This window comes from Ahaetulla prasina, chromosome 2, assembly GCF_028640845.1.
Source record: "Ahaetulla prasina isolate Xishuangbanna chromosome 2, ASM2864084v1, whole genome shotgun sequence".
Lineage (NCBI taxonomy): Eukaryota > Metazoa > Chordata > Lepidosauria > Squamata > Colubridae > Ahaetulla > Ahaetulla prasina.
Window position 1 is genome coordinate 169,884,965 of NC_080540.1, and position 15,714 is coordinate 169,900,678.

Genomic DNA, 15,714 nt, shown 5'->3' on the forward strand with positions numbered 1-15,714 from the left:
TTTCTAGAACCAGATTACCTGTATGGCATGATGGGAGCATTAGTCCTTTCCAGAGCAGCTTGTTGTTTTTTCAGGATGACTTCTGCCAGCTTCTGCTTCACAACCATACTTGCTACAGCACCTGTTGAACAAAAACACAGCTGGTAACTACAATGAAGCATCACTAGGTTAGCTATGGTACTCATCCCTAATTGTGCTTGTGATCCACTTACAAGTCTGTTCCGGTACCTGTAGCTGGTTTAGCTTAGTTAGAAGAGTGTCTGGAATGATGGTATTGAATGCTGAGCTAGTCTACAAAGAGGACCCTTGCATAGGTCTTTGGAGACTCAAGATGTTGTAGGATGTAGTGCAGAGCCATATTAACAGCATCATCTGTTGATCTATTTGCTCGGTATGCAAATTGCAAGGGGTCTAACAGCGGATCCGTGATGGTTTTCAAGTAGGAAAGCACTAGCCTTTCAAAGGTTTTCATGACTACAGATGTTAAAGCAACTGGTCTGTAGTCATTCAGTTCCTTGATGGTGGTCTTCTTTGGCACTGGGATGATGTTAGAGCGTTTGAAGCAAGAAGGAACATAGCACACCTCTATATATACACATACATACCTACATACATATCTACATACATACATACACACACACGGGGGGGGGATGAAATAGGTTTATGAAGTGGAGCAGAGGAGAACATAATAAACTACAACTACAATCATAGCTGCATCAACACCGCAACAAGAGGAAGAAAAGATTGTTAAGTATATGAAAGACTGAACAAGGCTGATCTTTGATTGCCATCTTTCAAAGCTTGTTCATGCATGAAACTATGCAATGGCTGCCCTTAGCATCATTCGAGCAAGTATCTCACACACCTTCCAATAAAATACAACTTGCCTGCTGGTTGGGACAAAGAATACCATATTCAATCACACAACAAGGTGATGGAAAGTATCTTGTGGTTGAAAGCAACTTGCCGTTGATATTGCAATACATTTCCCAACAAGGAAAGGTACTGCAATATCAACAGCAACTTACTTTGCAGATTCAAGAGAAGCTGTCTGGAAAAGAGCACCAGCAAGTGTAACATCCTGTAGGACAGTGATGGCGAAATTTTGATGTCCCTGCGTGCTGGCCTGCATGCTGAAAGTGGCATGCAAAACCATCCCGTGAGATATGCGCGGCCCTGCTGGCTTTGTGCACGCGGGAGCACCGATACCCGGAAGAGCGGTGGTCCATCATGCATACACGAGCCAGCACCTGAACCCCTGGATACTGGCATGGAAGCGTGCCCGACGAACAGCTGGCCATCGCGGATGCGCACGTCAACCCGGAAGGTCAGGTGCCAGCCTGCACATGTGTGATGGAACACCGCTGTTCCGGGTTATGCCGCTCCCGGATGCATGATGGCCAGCTGACCGGCGCACGTATGATCATAGGAAAGCGGAATAGGAGCCAGCGAGGCTGCTCATTCTTCGTGGGATGGTTTCGAGTGCCATAGGTTTCAAATTGAAATCAGAGCAGCAACAACAGGCAAGGGAATTTCAAAACCTATTTTAGTCAAAGAAAAAGCAATAGAGCAGGACCTACTGCCTTGGCCTAAGAACACACTTGAGTTATCAAAGGAAAGACGGGAAACCCATCTTCACCCGCCTGTTGAGGAAGTAGGACCGAGGTTAATATTCCCTAAGAACCCTACTTTGACTTGGTCTCGATGAAGTAACTCTTCCCAGATCTCCCCAAGGAAGATCATGCAACTTGCCATATCAAGGCTAAGCTATGTTGCTACAAAACCATCGGCAAGGTGCTAAATGGCGTGGGAAGTGGCTGCAGGGAATTCCCAGGCATGTATCACTCAGATGATCTTTGAAGTGGCCTCCTCTGATGCCCGTGAGTGGATGTGTGTAATTTCCATAGGGCTGGGCCATATTGCTGCACAACCAGCCAGCAGAGCTTTATAGGGCTACCACTCCTATATAGGACTACTAGGCATACTCTGATCGCTCGGCTTCGGTTCCTGTATCTATAAAAAAATGGGAATATTATTGCCCTCGCTGTAAGTAATGCGGTGAGGTTGCCAGGTTCCTTTTTAAAACTCTATTTCCGATGACAAAATTAATAAGTGCATTATTTCAGCTCTGTTGGGTATGGAAGTAATTCACAGGCAGACACAAATACAAATCTGACACCCGCTCTTCCAAAAAGAGATTATTTCCAGCCAATAAGTACTTTGCCATTTGCGATTTTTATAAGAATTTTGTGTACACTGTGAAAGGTAAGCAGAGAGAGGAGGGGAGGAAAAGTGTAACTAATATTTATTCAAAGTTCCTGTTTTTATTATTAACAGCAATAACTCGCTATGGCTTGTACGAGCGATCCTTAAATCGTATTTCATCTCTCATTTCAATATGACATTTTAAAAAAAGTTGGCAAGGAGAGCAGAAAATCATGCATCACCCTCGCCAAGACAGAAACTGCAAATGACGTCAGTCTAAATGAAGAGAGAACAATCGGAATATTTATTATTTTCTTTGTCAGTGCTACAGTAACAGCCTGAGATACCATCAAGCATTCCTGTTATTAAGAAAGCAGATTTCAATTCTGCATCAGGATGAACGTTTAGCTGAAATCTGCTTCTAGGTCATGCCTGCTCCATTTCTACATGACTACCTTTTGGATATTTGAAATTTAGCCCTGGTATTGCTATTCATTCTTCTTTTCTGCAGGATGAAACTCACCCTGCTCTTTCAAGCAATCCCCATTCCATCTGATTCTCACATCACCCTCTTTATCCTGGTTGACTTCCTTCAGGTATGTCAGGGTCTTTAAAATGCAGCATCCAGAACTAGGTTCACTATTCCTGCTGCATGTTAAATAATGCAGTGTAGGACCAACCAATTACTTCTTCTGAGTTGGAACTGACATAACGCAGCCTAAGACTGCATTAGTCTTGACAGCTGTTGCCTCACACTCCTGGCTCATGCTTACAGTGTGATCAATTAAGCTATGTAGCCAAATTCCTTGCACATGTAATGCCAAATCCAATTATATTTGAATTTTATCTTGAGTCAAACTTGTTTAGTGTCTCTGGGTGATTTAGGAGATTTATGAGTGGGATTTGCACGCACACACCCACACTATTACCACTGAAATAAAACCAAAGGTATATAATTAGGAAGAAAAAGCATCTGAATTATCTCAGGATTTCTTCTTAAGATGCTACTGATTTTAAGGTCTTGGAATTTGTTTTGCAATTTTTTTTATTTATTTTTGTCACAACAGTATACACAAACAAATGTCATAGATAAAGCAGCAGGAACAAAATAGGGACAGAAAGTTCTGCATTGCTGGAGAACAATTCTATGCAAATGTCTATGGAGATTCTCAGTCATCCATGTCACGGTTGTCCCAAAGAATCTTTTTCATACTCTTTACTTCAGAACTAAAGAAGCTTCTTGGATGAAAAGGGAAACGTCTTCAAGGAAAAACAAAGAAAGTCCAGTTGCCTCTTGAAAAAGCACCCAATTCAATGCAAAGTGATGTTGCAAGAAGATGCAAAATCAGCACTGGACACTAGATGGCGGGATAATTTAGCATAAAAGACCTATGCTAAATGCTCAGGAACAGGCAACATTTGGCTTCAGAAGGTGTAATATAGATAACTGATGTTATCCTTCACTTCGCCTGGGCCCTGCACTTACCTGGCATCCAAAACGGGCTGCGTGGAGACCCCTGGGAGGGGAGGGGAGAAAGGGGCCAGCCAGTTGTTGCAATTACTGGTTCGGCGAACCAGATGTAAAATTAGCATCCGGTTCGTCAGAACCAGTCCGAACTGGTGACCCCCCTGCTCCCCGTTTTGGGCATAGTAGGCCTCCTTGCAGCCTCCTGGGCCCAAAAACCAGCCATGGTGGGGCGCTACACCCTCCACCGCCCCCCACACATGTGCATATGACCCCGTGCGCATGTGCAGACATCTCCCGCATGTGCCCCACCCCGTGCATCCCAAAAATCAGCTGGCCAGTGGGAGGTGTGCGCGCACATGCGCATTAGAGCTGAGCTGGGCAACAGCTCACGTGGCCACCGAGAGGGCTCTGTGTGCACCTTCCCTGATGACCAATGAAGCACATTTTAAAAATCTAGCATTAAATCTGTTGCAGGATATGTGTTGTCCTTAACCCCCTATGTCAGTGGTTCTCAACCTTTATAGTACTGCGACCCCTATAATACAATTCCCCACGATGTGGCGACTCCAACCCTAAAATTATTTTCGTTTTGAATTTATTGCGCCTGAAGCCGTATTGCCTAGCGGTCTGAACTGCTTGCGATTGCCTTGTGGACGGAGGCATTAAAGCGGAGACTCCTCCCCTATTAAATTTATCGCGTCTGAAGCCAGATTAGGCTAGCGATTGGGAGTGATTGCAGTTGGCTTGAGAGGGAGACATCAGAGCAAAGATTTCTCTCTTTTTTAATTCGAAGCGTCTGAAGCCGAATTCGGCTAGCGATTTGAAGAGCCTGCAGCTGGCTTGTGGAGTCAACTATTGGAGCGCGATTCTTCGACTCGCAAGTATACTTCCCATATTTCCAATGGTCTTAGGTGACCCCTGGCAAATCATCATTCGACCCCCAACGGGGTCCCGACCCACAGGTTGAGAACCGCTGCTCTATGTGATGCCCAAGATTATATTGCAAATTTAGTGACAGAATAGCTGTGCATGTTTTGTTTTTCCTGCTCTGATTCTTTACCAGAAATCTGAAATAAGGGCTGAAGATCTTGCCCATGAAAAAAAAAAAGCCTGTAGGAACAAGCAAAGAGAAAAACAAACCACTTTTCTGTAATCATCTAGGTTAAATCTTAGGAAAGGTCACCACATGACAATTCAGGTGTGTTCACGTATCACGAAAAATGGCTTTGTTTAGTTAATCCCAGCTGGGATTAAAAAAAAAAATCTGTTGGATTGCTGTGATTCTTGCTTTTTTCTTTTTTTTAACCTACAGTACTTGCATTGAAAGGAAAGTTCTTTATGGAATCAATGGGAGATTTCCTTTTCTTTAGAGTAGGCAGGTAAGGTAGGAATCTAATTCGGACAGGACTGCAGGATCAGGAGAGATCTCTGATCAGTTCATACCTGCCTTCAAATCAGCCAAAGAACGGACCGACAAACTGATGCTTATCCTATTTTGGTATGATTCTACCTTCAGGCATTACTAGCAATGAAATCACATTGGTTGAGTCATATTGAGGCAAGACAACTCCTAAGCATGCAGTTCATTCCCGGCATAAAGTTACGCCACTTAATTGAGACAAGAGGAACAACCTACATCTAAAGTCGCTTTTCTCAGACTTGATCTTCAGATGTATAGGATCTACAACTTCTAGAATTCCCTGGCCTAGCTGATTAAAATAAGTATCCTTGGGAAATTCTCAGTGTTGCAGTCTCGACATTTCTAGCAGGCATCAGGTTGGGAAAGGCTGATCTGTTTGCCTTGATAACTGCTAGAAATGTCGAGACTTCAATTCCAGGAATTTCCCAAGGATGCTTATTTTAATATTAACAAACACTTTACATTATTGAAATATTTGAAAATGCTGCTCTGGGTCTCAGAAGGTTCTGACAGCTTGGAAGGCACGCAGAATGGATAGCATGACGCAAATATTGCTCAGTTATTTACTCCACTAAATTTGACACCCGAAAAGGAAAATTAAAAAAAGATCACATCCTAAATCATCTATCTTGCAGTAAGATCTGGCTTAAGGTTGGGCTCTATCCTATCACTTCGATGTAAAATTGGCAGTGTTTGTGACATGATTTTGCAGTGATCACTGCTGATTATATCCCCATTATTTGGAGTCTATCCAAACACCAATCTTTATGAGTGCAAAGCGAGTGCAAAGAAAACAGTCGAAGGCATTTTATGCAGCATTGGAAAAGCTAACCGATCTCTAGTTTGGAGCAATGGGTCACTGCTATGTTGCTTATCAATATTTGAGATATATTTTTTTTCAACCGGGAGACCACAAAGAGGACCTTCTCTGCCCTAAGCAGTTTCCGAACAAGTTTGGGTAGGCAACTGCCTGGAGCGCTTAACACACAGGATATCCTGTTAAAAGGGCAACAGGGTGAGCTACGCAGATTGCCGATTCCCTTGCCTCACTTTGATTGAATAAGAGACACAATGTCCTCAAGATACACTCCTTGACTCCTTATTGTTCATCAGCCTGCTACAGCTATGCTCAGATCTGATATCAGATCTGAAGACCATCCGATATGGATACTATTCTGATCTGAAGACGCTAAAGGCAGAATGCAGAATGAAACAGGGCACGCTCCAGCAAGCAGTGGTATGTAAAATGCTTGAGGTCAACTTTGAGCATACCTGAAATATTCTGACCTCATAAATTACTGTTTGCGAGGGGGAAACAAAACCATTTTCAGGCCAGATCATTCCTGATAGGCTTGGAGTGACCTATTATGGTAATGTTCTCATATCTGAATGGAACATGTAGAGGTTGGAGCTTTTGGAAGATCCAGCTACCTCACTGCATCTTCTCAACTTACGATGGCAACCGATGCCATCAAAATTAATGGAAGGAACCCTGTTTCTGGCTCCCTTATGTTCCTGCTTTGTCACGCCCAAGCCTGCCTTTCATTGGTTCAGCTGATAGTTGCAAGTTTGTTTCATGTTCCAAGACACTCTTTGCTTCCTGTTGTAGCAACGGAGCAGGTGCCATGCTCGGTTCTATGTAGTGGCCTACACAGCAAACCCACACGGTCGTCATCGCCCAAATGTCACCATAATGTACTCGCAGTTCGGATGTGAGAAACAAGTATCTAAAGTGTGGCGTTTTGTACAATGACATCACCATACACACCTCATCATGCCCTTGCCCCGCAAAACTGTCAGCAAGGAAAGATTGCCACTAAGTACCCAACCTGCCAATCTTTTCACACACCACGATGCTGTGATACGCCAACTCATCCTTTTTCAAAACGGTCCATTCTGAACGGTGCCAACGTACGAACATCTATTTCCCTGCCCAATTCGGCAGTGGGGCAGCATAACATTTGGGTGCTCTATCAATTTCACATCAGTGTTGCGGGTACTGAGTAGCAGTTGAGGAGACCTTAACCAATAGTTTCTCAGTGCTTGTGGGATTCTTCTTCTATTATGATAGGTTACTTTACAAGACACACACACACACACACACACACACACACACACACACACACACACGTAAAAACATACACTTTTATCCAGTCTTATCATGATGCCTGCATGCCAGACAGACAGGAAGAGATGGAAATAGCGATAAAGAGGGTAGAGAAAAACAGCCCCGGAGGAGCAGGAGAGTGAGATTGGCTTGTTTTCATTTTCTCCCATTTCCTGGTTTGGCCCCTGCTGTGTTTCAACTCAGAAGCAGCCCTTACGTAGTATGAAAAAGATATGCAGTCCATCCTGCTCACAGATACACACTTCAAACACAGAAGAGGGCCACAATGGTGTTTTGACATTTCAGCTCCTCTCCCAGTGCCTATACTGGGTCATGTGCTGGTAACGTATTTTCAAAATAAAGGTTTTATGAAAAATGGCAATGGGGGAAACTTAAAATACACAGGGAGGGGATACATTATAAGAGACGTGGTGGCACAGTGGTTAGAGTGCAGTACTGCAGGCTACTTCTGCTGATCACCAGCTGCCAACAGTTTGGCAGATCAACTCTCACCAAACTCAAGGTTGACTCAGCCCTCCACCCTTCCGAGGTCAGTAAAATGAGGACCCAGATTGTTGGGGGAAAGAGGCTGACTCTGTAAACCGCTTACAGAGGGTTGTACAGCACTGTAAAGCGGTATATAAGTGCTATTGCTATTACTATTATATATCAAAATATGGGGATGGAGAAATGACTAAAATGATCTCTAGTATAGCCTCAACTCTTATTGAACAGCATTATATCATATAATCGACGTTCATATATATATATATGAATGCAGCATCCCGGGCCCTTGTTTGGCTCCGAGTCCCCCTCCGATCCCCACACAAAGCAGGCTGACACACACCAGGAACACATGACAGGACCTCGGATTCGGAGCCAAACCAGGGCCCGGGATGCTGCATTACAGCCATCTGCTCAAGACATCACATCACAGAACTTCAGAGGCCACAACACCAAAGCTCAGGAACAAAAGACCAGGACCACACCCACACAGGATGCTACGAAACAGCTGACCAATTTGCAAACACCCACTCCATCTACCAATTAGGATGCAACCACAGAGCCAACCAACCCGCTCACAGCAACACTCCCCACCTCGACCAATCTGCAAACACCCACTCCATCTACCAATCAAGATGCAACCACACAGCCAACCAACCCGCTCACAGAAATACTCCCCACCAGTATTTATAGAGAGACGGCAGCTCCAACCACTCTTTGCTCGAGAAGCACGAAGCCGAAGACACCAGCCTATTCTCAACCTTACACGGGAAAAGACCCGAAAATGCCAAGACCTACATACCTATACCCGTGAAAACCTACGAAAATACACACACACACACACACACAGAGCTATATGTATGTATGCACACACATGAAATTTATATGCATGCATGTGTATGAATATCTGTGTGTGTATGTATAAATGCATGTATTTATGTATCTATCTGTATGTAAATATATATGCGCATGTATATACCCATGCATCTATATATGTACATGTAAGTATGTATAGATATATCGTATGTAGGTATGTAAAGTTTAAACCTATATCTTTATGTATTTATGTTCACACACACACATACCATTTCTGTATTCTTCATTCATTCATGAAGGTTTGGATTTTTTTTTTAAAGGACGTAACTTAGAAAGGTGCCTGAAGCCAAGAGAAACCATGGATCAGTCTGACTCAGTATTAGCTCTGTTCTTTCACAGTGACCCTCTCAGTTTGCAACTACAGCTTTTCCCAAATTCTGGCTAGATATTTTAAGGCTTAAAACTACGTTTTTGCCCCATGCAAGCTTTGTCCAAAGCAGACACTGAACTACAGTCCCACTCACATGGGTGGCATCAGTGAGAACTAAATTATTACCAGAATCTTAAAAGAAAATCTTAATGGGGAGGTTGATTAGATTCTCAAAATTCCTTCCATCCAGTCATGAGCTCCTATGATAAAAAGCAACAATTTTATATTTTCATGAAACTGGAAACGCCATCCCTCAGATTATGCTCCATGACCCCAAGATCTGATTAGTTTTTCTTTAAAAACAAGAGCAACATTTTTAAAAAGCATCTTTGGTAAAATTATCTTAATTACAGAAATTCTACCCAATAGTGATAAATGCAATTTATCCCAACTTTCTAAATCCTGTTTAATATCCCTCCAAAGGGGGACATCATTATTTTAAAACAGTTTTACATTTGTATTTGTCATCGTAACCTCTAAATACTTCACCTTTTTCTCAACCCTAAAGCTCAGCTTTTTATTCAATATATCATTATCCTGAGAAGACATGTTCTTGGTCAGCATTGTTGTTTTTTGTTTGTTTATTTTGAAACCTGCCAAAGCCCCAAACTCATTCAATTTCCTCATCCAGTATTCTATATTGTTTTTTGGATCCTGTAAAATTATAACCAGATCATCAGCGAAGGCCCTCAACTTGTAAGATTCTTTTTTAATACTTTATACCCTTTATTTTATCATCTTGTCTAATACTTCTATTCAGGAATAGTCTTCCTGAGACATGGTAACACAGAGCCAACCTTTAGGTAGCATCGTGAGATGGGCCCCAGGAAAACGAACATCTGATTATGGTTCTGCAAACCAAGGAACAAAACCCCACAAGGAATTGGGATTGAATTTAGCTTGAGAACTTTAAAAAAGTATAGAGCAAGCCAGGAGAAAGACGTTTGGCTGACTGCAGTTTTGCACGGTTCCTGTTCTGACATTCAGGTCATGGTTAACATAACAACAGAGTTGGAAGGGACCTTGGAGGCCTTCTAGTCCAACCCCCTGCCCAGGCAGGAAACCCTACACCATCTCAGTCAGATGGTTGTCAGTCATCTATTGTATTTTACTGTAGCTTCAGATACAAACAACCTCAAAAGGTGATGCAAGCATAAAGGAGTTAGTCTTTATAATGCCACCAGATGCCAATATTTTTTTCTTTATCTGCTTAAAATCAGGGCAGATCTCTTTCACAAATTATTACAGATAATAAAACCTGTTTTTTGTCTCCTGCCTACCTACATTCTGGCACTCTTATGTTTGGGATGTTTAGCTACGTAAGCCTGTGTGTAGGAATTTTTTTTAACCAACATTTCTATGCTATGGACTGTTTTGTATTTTTGATTGTTGTAAGCCACCCCGAGTCATTAAGAATTGAATAGCATTAGGTTTAATAAACTATAATTATTTTAATGATGATGATGATGATGATTGCACAATCAGGAAGATGTTTAGACTAGATTTTTGGCATTTTTAACCCCCTATCGAGTCTTTTTCATGGATTTGGGACTGGTAATATTTTTGTTTTCTTTTGCCACAATCGTTTTACTTCTATTTGCAGAACTTTGTATTTTTGGATTTTCTCCAGTTCTTTCTCTTCTGTTTAGTTGTCTCCAGCTATTACTATTTTTGTTATACATATACACAATGTGAAATAATAGCTGCCAGTTCTTTAGCTGGCATTGGCCTTCATACACATTGAATTCTTCCCAAGAACCTAGAATGTTGTAATGTATTGGCAGTAGTATGTTTGTGGATCCAAGCAGTGCAGCCTTAAGTAATTGACAGATGAGAATGTCAACGTGCAGATTTTCTAGAATGCGATCCAATTTTTTTCGATATGACATTCAATGTTGCAATAAAGACAGGGACTGGCATGGCTGATTGATGCCATAAACTTTCAACTTCAATTTTCAAATCTTGATACTTCGTGATTTCTCCAATTCTTTTGTCTTCCCTGGTACTGGCACATCAATTATTTTAACAGAACCCCAAGATTCAATACCAGACAAAAATTTTCTTGAGCTGAGGTCAGCTCCTGGTGTCCACAAGAATACGGCAGATGCACATTGATCCTTGGCACCAGGACAAATGTAATTTTTCATTGCCTTCTTTTGGGGTATTCCACCCCTCCCCACATAGAAGTCTGGGATTTTTCTAATGTTTTCCTATCCAGCTACTAACCAAAGTCAACTATTTTTCAATAGACCTGTGTCATATGCCATAAACATAATAATCAATAAAACACTTGGATGTGGCACACAGCATGGGAAAGAATTCTTTTTTCTCTCTCTTTTCAAATCCAAGAAGGAAAGCAAAAGTCAAGAGAGATACTTGGGTGAATGAAATTTTTGGCGCAGCCATGAAACGCTCTCATAAGGGAGAAAGGGGGAAGAGAGAATGGAAAGCCTCTTACTGCGTTTGCTTTTGTCTTTATTCAAGAGCAGCCGCAGCTCCTGTTCCTGTTTTCCAGGGACGGTGTCTTGGGGTGGGGGATCCATGGGCACCTGCAGAAGATAAATGAAAAAAAAATATGAATGGACACATAAAACAATGGCTGGCCATTTCTTTGACTAGGAAGAAACTATGATAAGGCAGGTCAACTGAGGAGGATAAGATTCAGTGGTGGGTTACCCCCCGCTTTGGACCGGTTCTATAGAAAACCGGTAGTAAAACTGGTGGGAGGCTCCGCCCACTGACCCAAACGTCATCAAAACTGTTCTGCGCATGCGCAGAAGCTTCCGCACATGCGCAGAACAGCACGTGTGTGCGCGAGCAGAGAGAGCGGGCGCACGCGGGCACGATACGAACCGGTAGTAAAGGTAAGTAGAACCCACCCCTGATAAGATTCCCCAATTCCTAAGCTCAGGGGAGTTACTGACGGCAGCTGCCACCAGGGCAGCTCAGACAACATCCGAGTCCATTCCACATTGTCAAAATGCCTCAGTGGGGAGGTGTTGGGGAAGGGGATCACAAGCCATGCCAAGAGGCAAACTGCATCTAGCAGCAGAGAGGTCAGCAGGTTCGCAAGGAGCAGATTTGGTTGAGGACACTGTGCAAAATTGAGCAAGCAGATCGGAGCCGTTGGAACCTAAGTGTCGTGTCCCACTCCTCCGCTGACGGCCGGGTCAGGGAAATCCGAATCAGGCGTGCCTCTGCAGCTCTGCCAAAGTCCTAGCAAAGTCCTCAGGGCAGGCAGGAGACCAGAAAGTGACTTCAGCAAGATATGTTTAGACTTTGCCTGACTCAGAGAATGCCAGAAAGCAGATCCTTTATATAGGCCATGGGGTGTGGCTCCATGACTCAGCACTTATCCAGGCCTGCCCCTCCCTTCCTTCTGTTGCCTCCGTCTATCAAGTCTTCTGACGCGAGGGTCACTCCAGTCTGCAGCTGTTGGCAATTGCTCACATGCTATGGAGTAGGGGGAGGGGTCTAGTTGCTCCGTTTGCCTGGGCATGGAGCCAGAGCTGGGGGCTGGAGATACTTCCTCCTCTTCAGCCTGTCTGGGCATGGAGCCAGGGCTGGGGCCGGGAGGCATACTAGGACATTCCTCCGTGTTCGGAAGCAGATAAGAAGGCCCCGGCTGTGGTGAGATCGGACGAGACACAACACTAAGGGCCATCCCAAGGTGATCTTATGGTCAGGAAGGAGACAATCAACAGATTCCTGCCAGCTAATTTGGTCCTAATAGCCAAATGCATTTGGAGACTGGAGATTCTCTATAGGCGTCCATTAAAAGCTACAAATCTGTCATGATGTCATACATTGTCTTCCCCATTCTTATACTTCCCTTCCAGCACTGAGAAACATTAGTGGGACATGAGAGATCGCAAAGCAATAGCAATTTTTCTCGCTGAGGCTTATCCATCACTAAGATGGAAAGAGCTGCTGGTTAGTAGCACATGTTTTCATGCCTAAAAGGGATTCTTCGAAGGAGATGGGCGTTAAAGAAGTATGCAATATAAATAAATAATAAAAATAAAATTCTAAACTTCCTTTCTCAAACTGATGCCTGCCAGCATATTTTTCACCCGTTATCTCCATCATTGTAGCTAAAACCAATGAGATATGCTGTCCAAGAATCTAAAGCAGGAGTCTTCAACCTTGGCAACTTTAAGACCTGTGGACTTCAACTCCCAGAGCAAAGCTGGCTGAGGAACTCTGGGAGTTGAAGTCCACAAGTCTTAAAGTTGCCAAGGTTGGAAACCCCTGATATAGAGAGTACCAGGTTGGAAGAAGCATTCCAGGCATCAATCCAAGTGAAATAATGTATGGTTGCAACTTCTACCTGCTAATTTAGAGATTCTATAAGTGCCTCTAGATCTTACCCCATAAGCCAGTTCTTATGATGGCCAATTAGTAATTGAATGAGCTCTGACATACAAACAGAAGTTCAAGCAAGTTTAGAGATTTTAGTCTAGAAACCTGAACCTTGCCAAGAAACTCTGAGCTGCTGTGAAGGGGTTGATCTATACCTGTATAATGCCTGTTACATGATTTCATCTCAATATATTGCCTAATGTGGGATTCACGTTAAATCCGTATCCATTTCATATTTCTGTATCAATCTTTTTTCCAGGAAACTTTAAAACGTATTAAGACAATATTGGACCTGAGACTGTCTTCTCCCTGGACTATATCTGCACCAGAGGTGCTATTCAGCAGGTTCTGGAGAACCGGTAGCGGAAATTTTGAGTAGTTCGGAGAACCGGCAAATGCCATCTCTGGCTGGCCCCAGAGTGGGGTGGGAATGGAGGTTTTGCAATATCCTTCCCCCAGGAGTGGGGAGGAAATGGGGATTTTGCAGTATCCTTCCCCTGCCATGCCCACCAAGGCGCCACACCCACAGAACCGGTAGTAAAAAAAATTTGAATTCCACCACTGATCTGCACCTCCCCTCCTTTATTTCCCCAGGGTGACCCTAAACAACACAACGGCCGCACTAACCCGCAAGTGCGGGCGAGTGAGCTGTTCCACTTGCTGTTGATGCAAGCTTGCTAGGAAGAACTGGTGCTGCAGCTGCTGTGTCTGCTTCAGGGCCAGTAAGGCAGTATCTGGGCTGGGTTTGGCAAGACGCTGTCCAATCCGCAGGTCCATGGGGATGGTCTGGGGAACCTGCAGGGCGACGCAGAGCTTCACAGCACCTCCTGAAACACAAGAAAAGATTTGTGTTAATACCTGCCCCACTTCATGAAAACCTAACTCCCCCAGAAGTTATGTTCCATGCCGGAGTTCCTTTTTCTAGAACCCAAGCTTTTCCCACTCCGAACCTTTAAATCAGAAATGTCCTAGCGCCTCAGAAAGCTGCCCAACCCTTCATTCCCACTCTTCATCTGCAATGATTAGCAGTCCTCCTACATTCTAAATAAAAAACGAGTAATTTGAATTTGATAAATTCTCATGCATCAGATCTGCTGTTGCTGGGCTGGTCTGCACATCAAAGAACTTCAGAACTAACAGAGGGAGGAAAATTTACCAAATTGAATAAAGTATGTATTTTTGCATTGAAAAAGCAGTGGCAGCACCTGGCTGACCTCCTCTGGGTTCAACACCAGGCAGGGTTGGGCCTGGTGACTGTTTAGAAGGCGACAACCAGGAAATAGTAAGTAATGCATCTAGACTGGGAAACTGAAAATTTTCCCAGAAGAGAAGATAGATAGCAGTTACTAAAAAAAAAAATCCTGGCAAGATGGTATCACATGTATCTATATTGGACATTACAAAAGGACATTATGTCTAAATACTATTTTTAAAGGGAAACTATGCTCTACATTGCATCTTGAAATTGGAAATAATAATTTTCAAATTAAACATTGCCTATTAGTTAACGTGAGAGTGGGACTTTGGTGTTCAGTCAACCACTGTTGAACTCACATACATCAAAAGTTTTCAGACAGTCTTAGGAGGCTTCAGAAAACCCAATTGATTTCTAACATGTTAAAATTGCTAATTGATTGAGGTATTTGTCTCATATGTAATTAAAGCCTACTCTATATAACTACCCTATCTTCTGTCTTCCTCTCTTGCCCACTTACCAATTTAAATTCTTTCAGTTTAGCTACTTTATTGCATAAGATGAAGTTCAATACAGCTGTGCACGTACTGAGAAACACTTGAGTATTTCATTTTTAACGTAAAAAAAAAATCTGTAGGACAAGAGACAGAAATAGGTTCTTTCAGCATCCATGTTTTCTAGAAAGTCATGTATCAATCTCCATCCTGATTCTGTCAAGATACTCGCAAACCAACCAACATCTTGGATGTGAACTAATTTATACAAACAAATAATGTCATTTTTGCACAAGATGATGACTCCCTTCATGCATTGTTATGGAATTTATCTTGCATTTCAGTTTAAAATAATGATAGCTTATCTTTCTGCCAAAAGACCTTTATGATGTATATTCCAATAAAACCAAGGCACCATACAATCAAACACCCAAACATGCGCATATCATACATAAGCAAATTACCAGGAGGAAAATAAGTAGACAATTAATACCAAAAAAAATCATGCTGTTACTTGCCCAAAATTCTAACCAATAAAGTAGATTCTTATCTTTTAACTAGAAAACAGCAGGAAAAATTGCAGGTGAGCAACTCCAGAAAAGCTATTTAATTTTACAATTGTGCTAATAGAACAAAGAATGCCCTTTCCTTGACAGATGCCCACTTAATTTGCTAAAGATGATGACACTTAAGGGGGAAATTTTAGAAGGTTG

At 42.7% G+C, this 15,714-nt stretch overlaps 1 protein-coding gene across 9 annotated transcripts in view; it reads right to left on the reverse strand.

The window, feature by feature from the left end:
- Positions 1-15,714, reverse strand: part of HDAC7 (histone deacetylase 7) — a 257,378-nt gene that overhangs the window by 57,296 nt on the left and 184,368 nt on the right. For all 9 annotated transcript variants that reach the window (XM_058173332.1, XM_058173337.1, XM_058173334.1 and 6 more), the window contains 3 exons: positions 13,940-14,139; positions 11,409-11,499; positions 19-121 (listed from right to left, as the gene is read on the reverse strand). In XM_058173332.1, the coding sequence (XP_058029315.1) occupies positions 19-121; positions 11,409-11,499; positions 13,940-14,139 (394 nt within the window). The remainder of the gene's footprint in view (positions 1-18; positions 122-11,408; positions 11,500-13,939; positions 14,140-15,714) is intronic.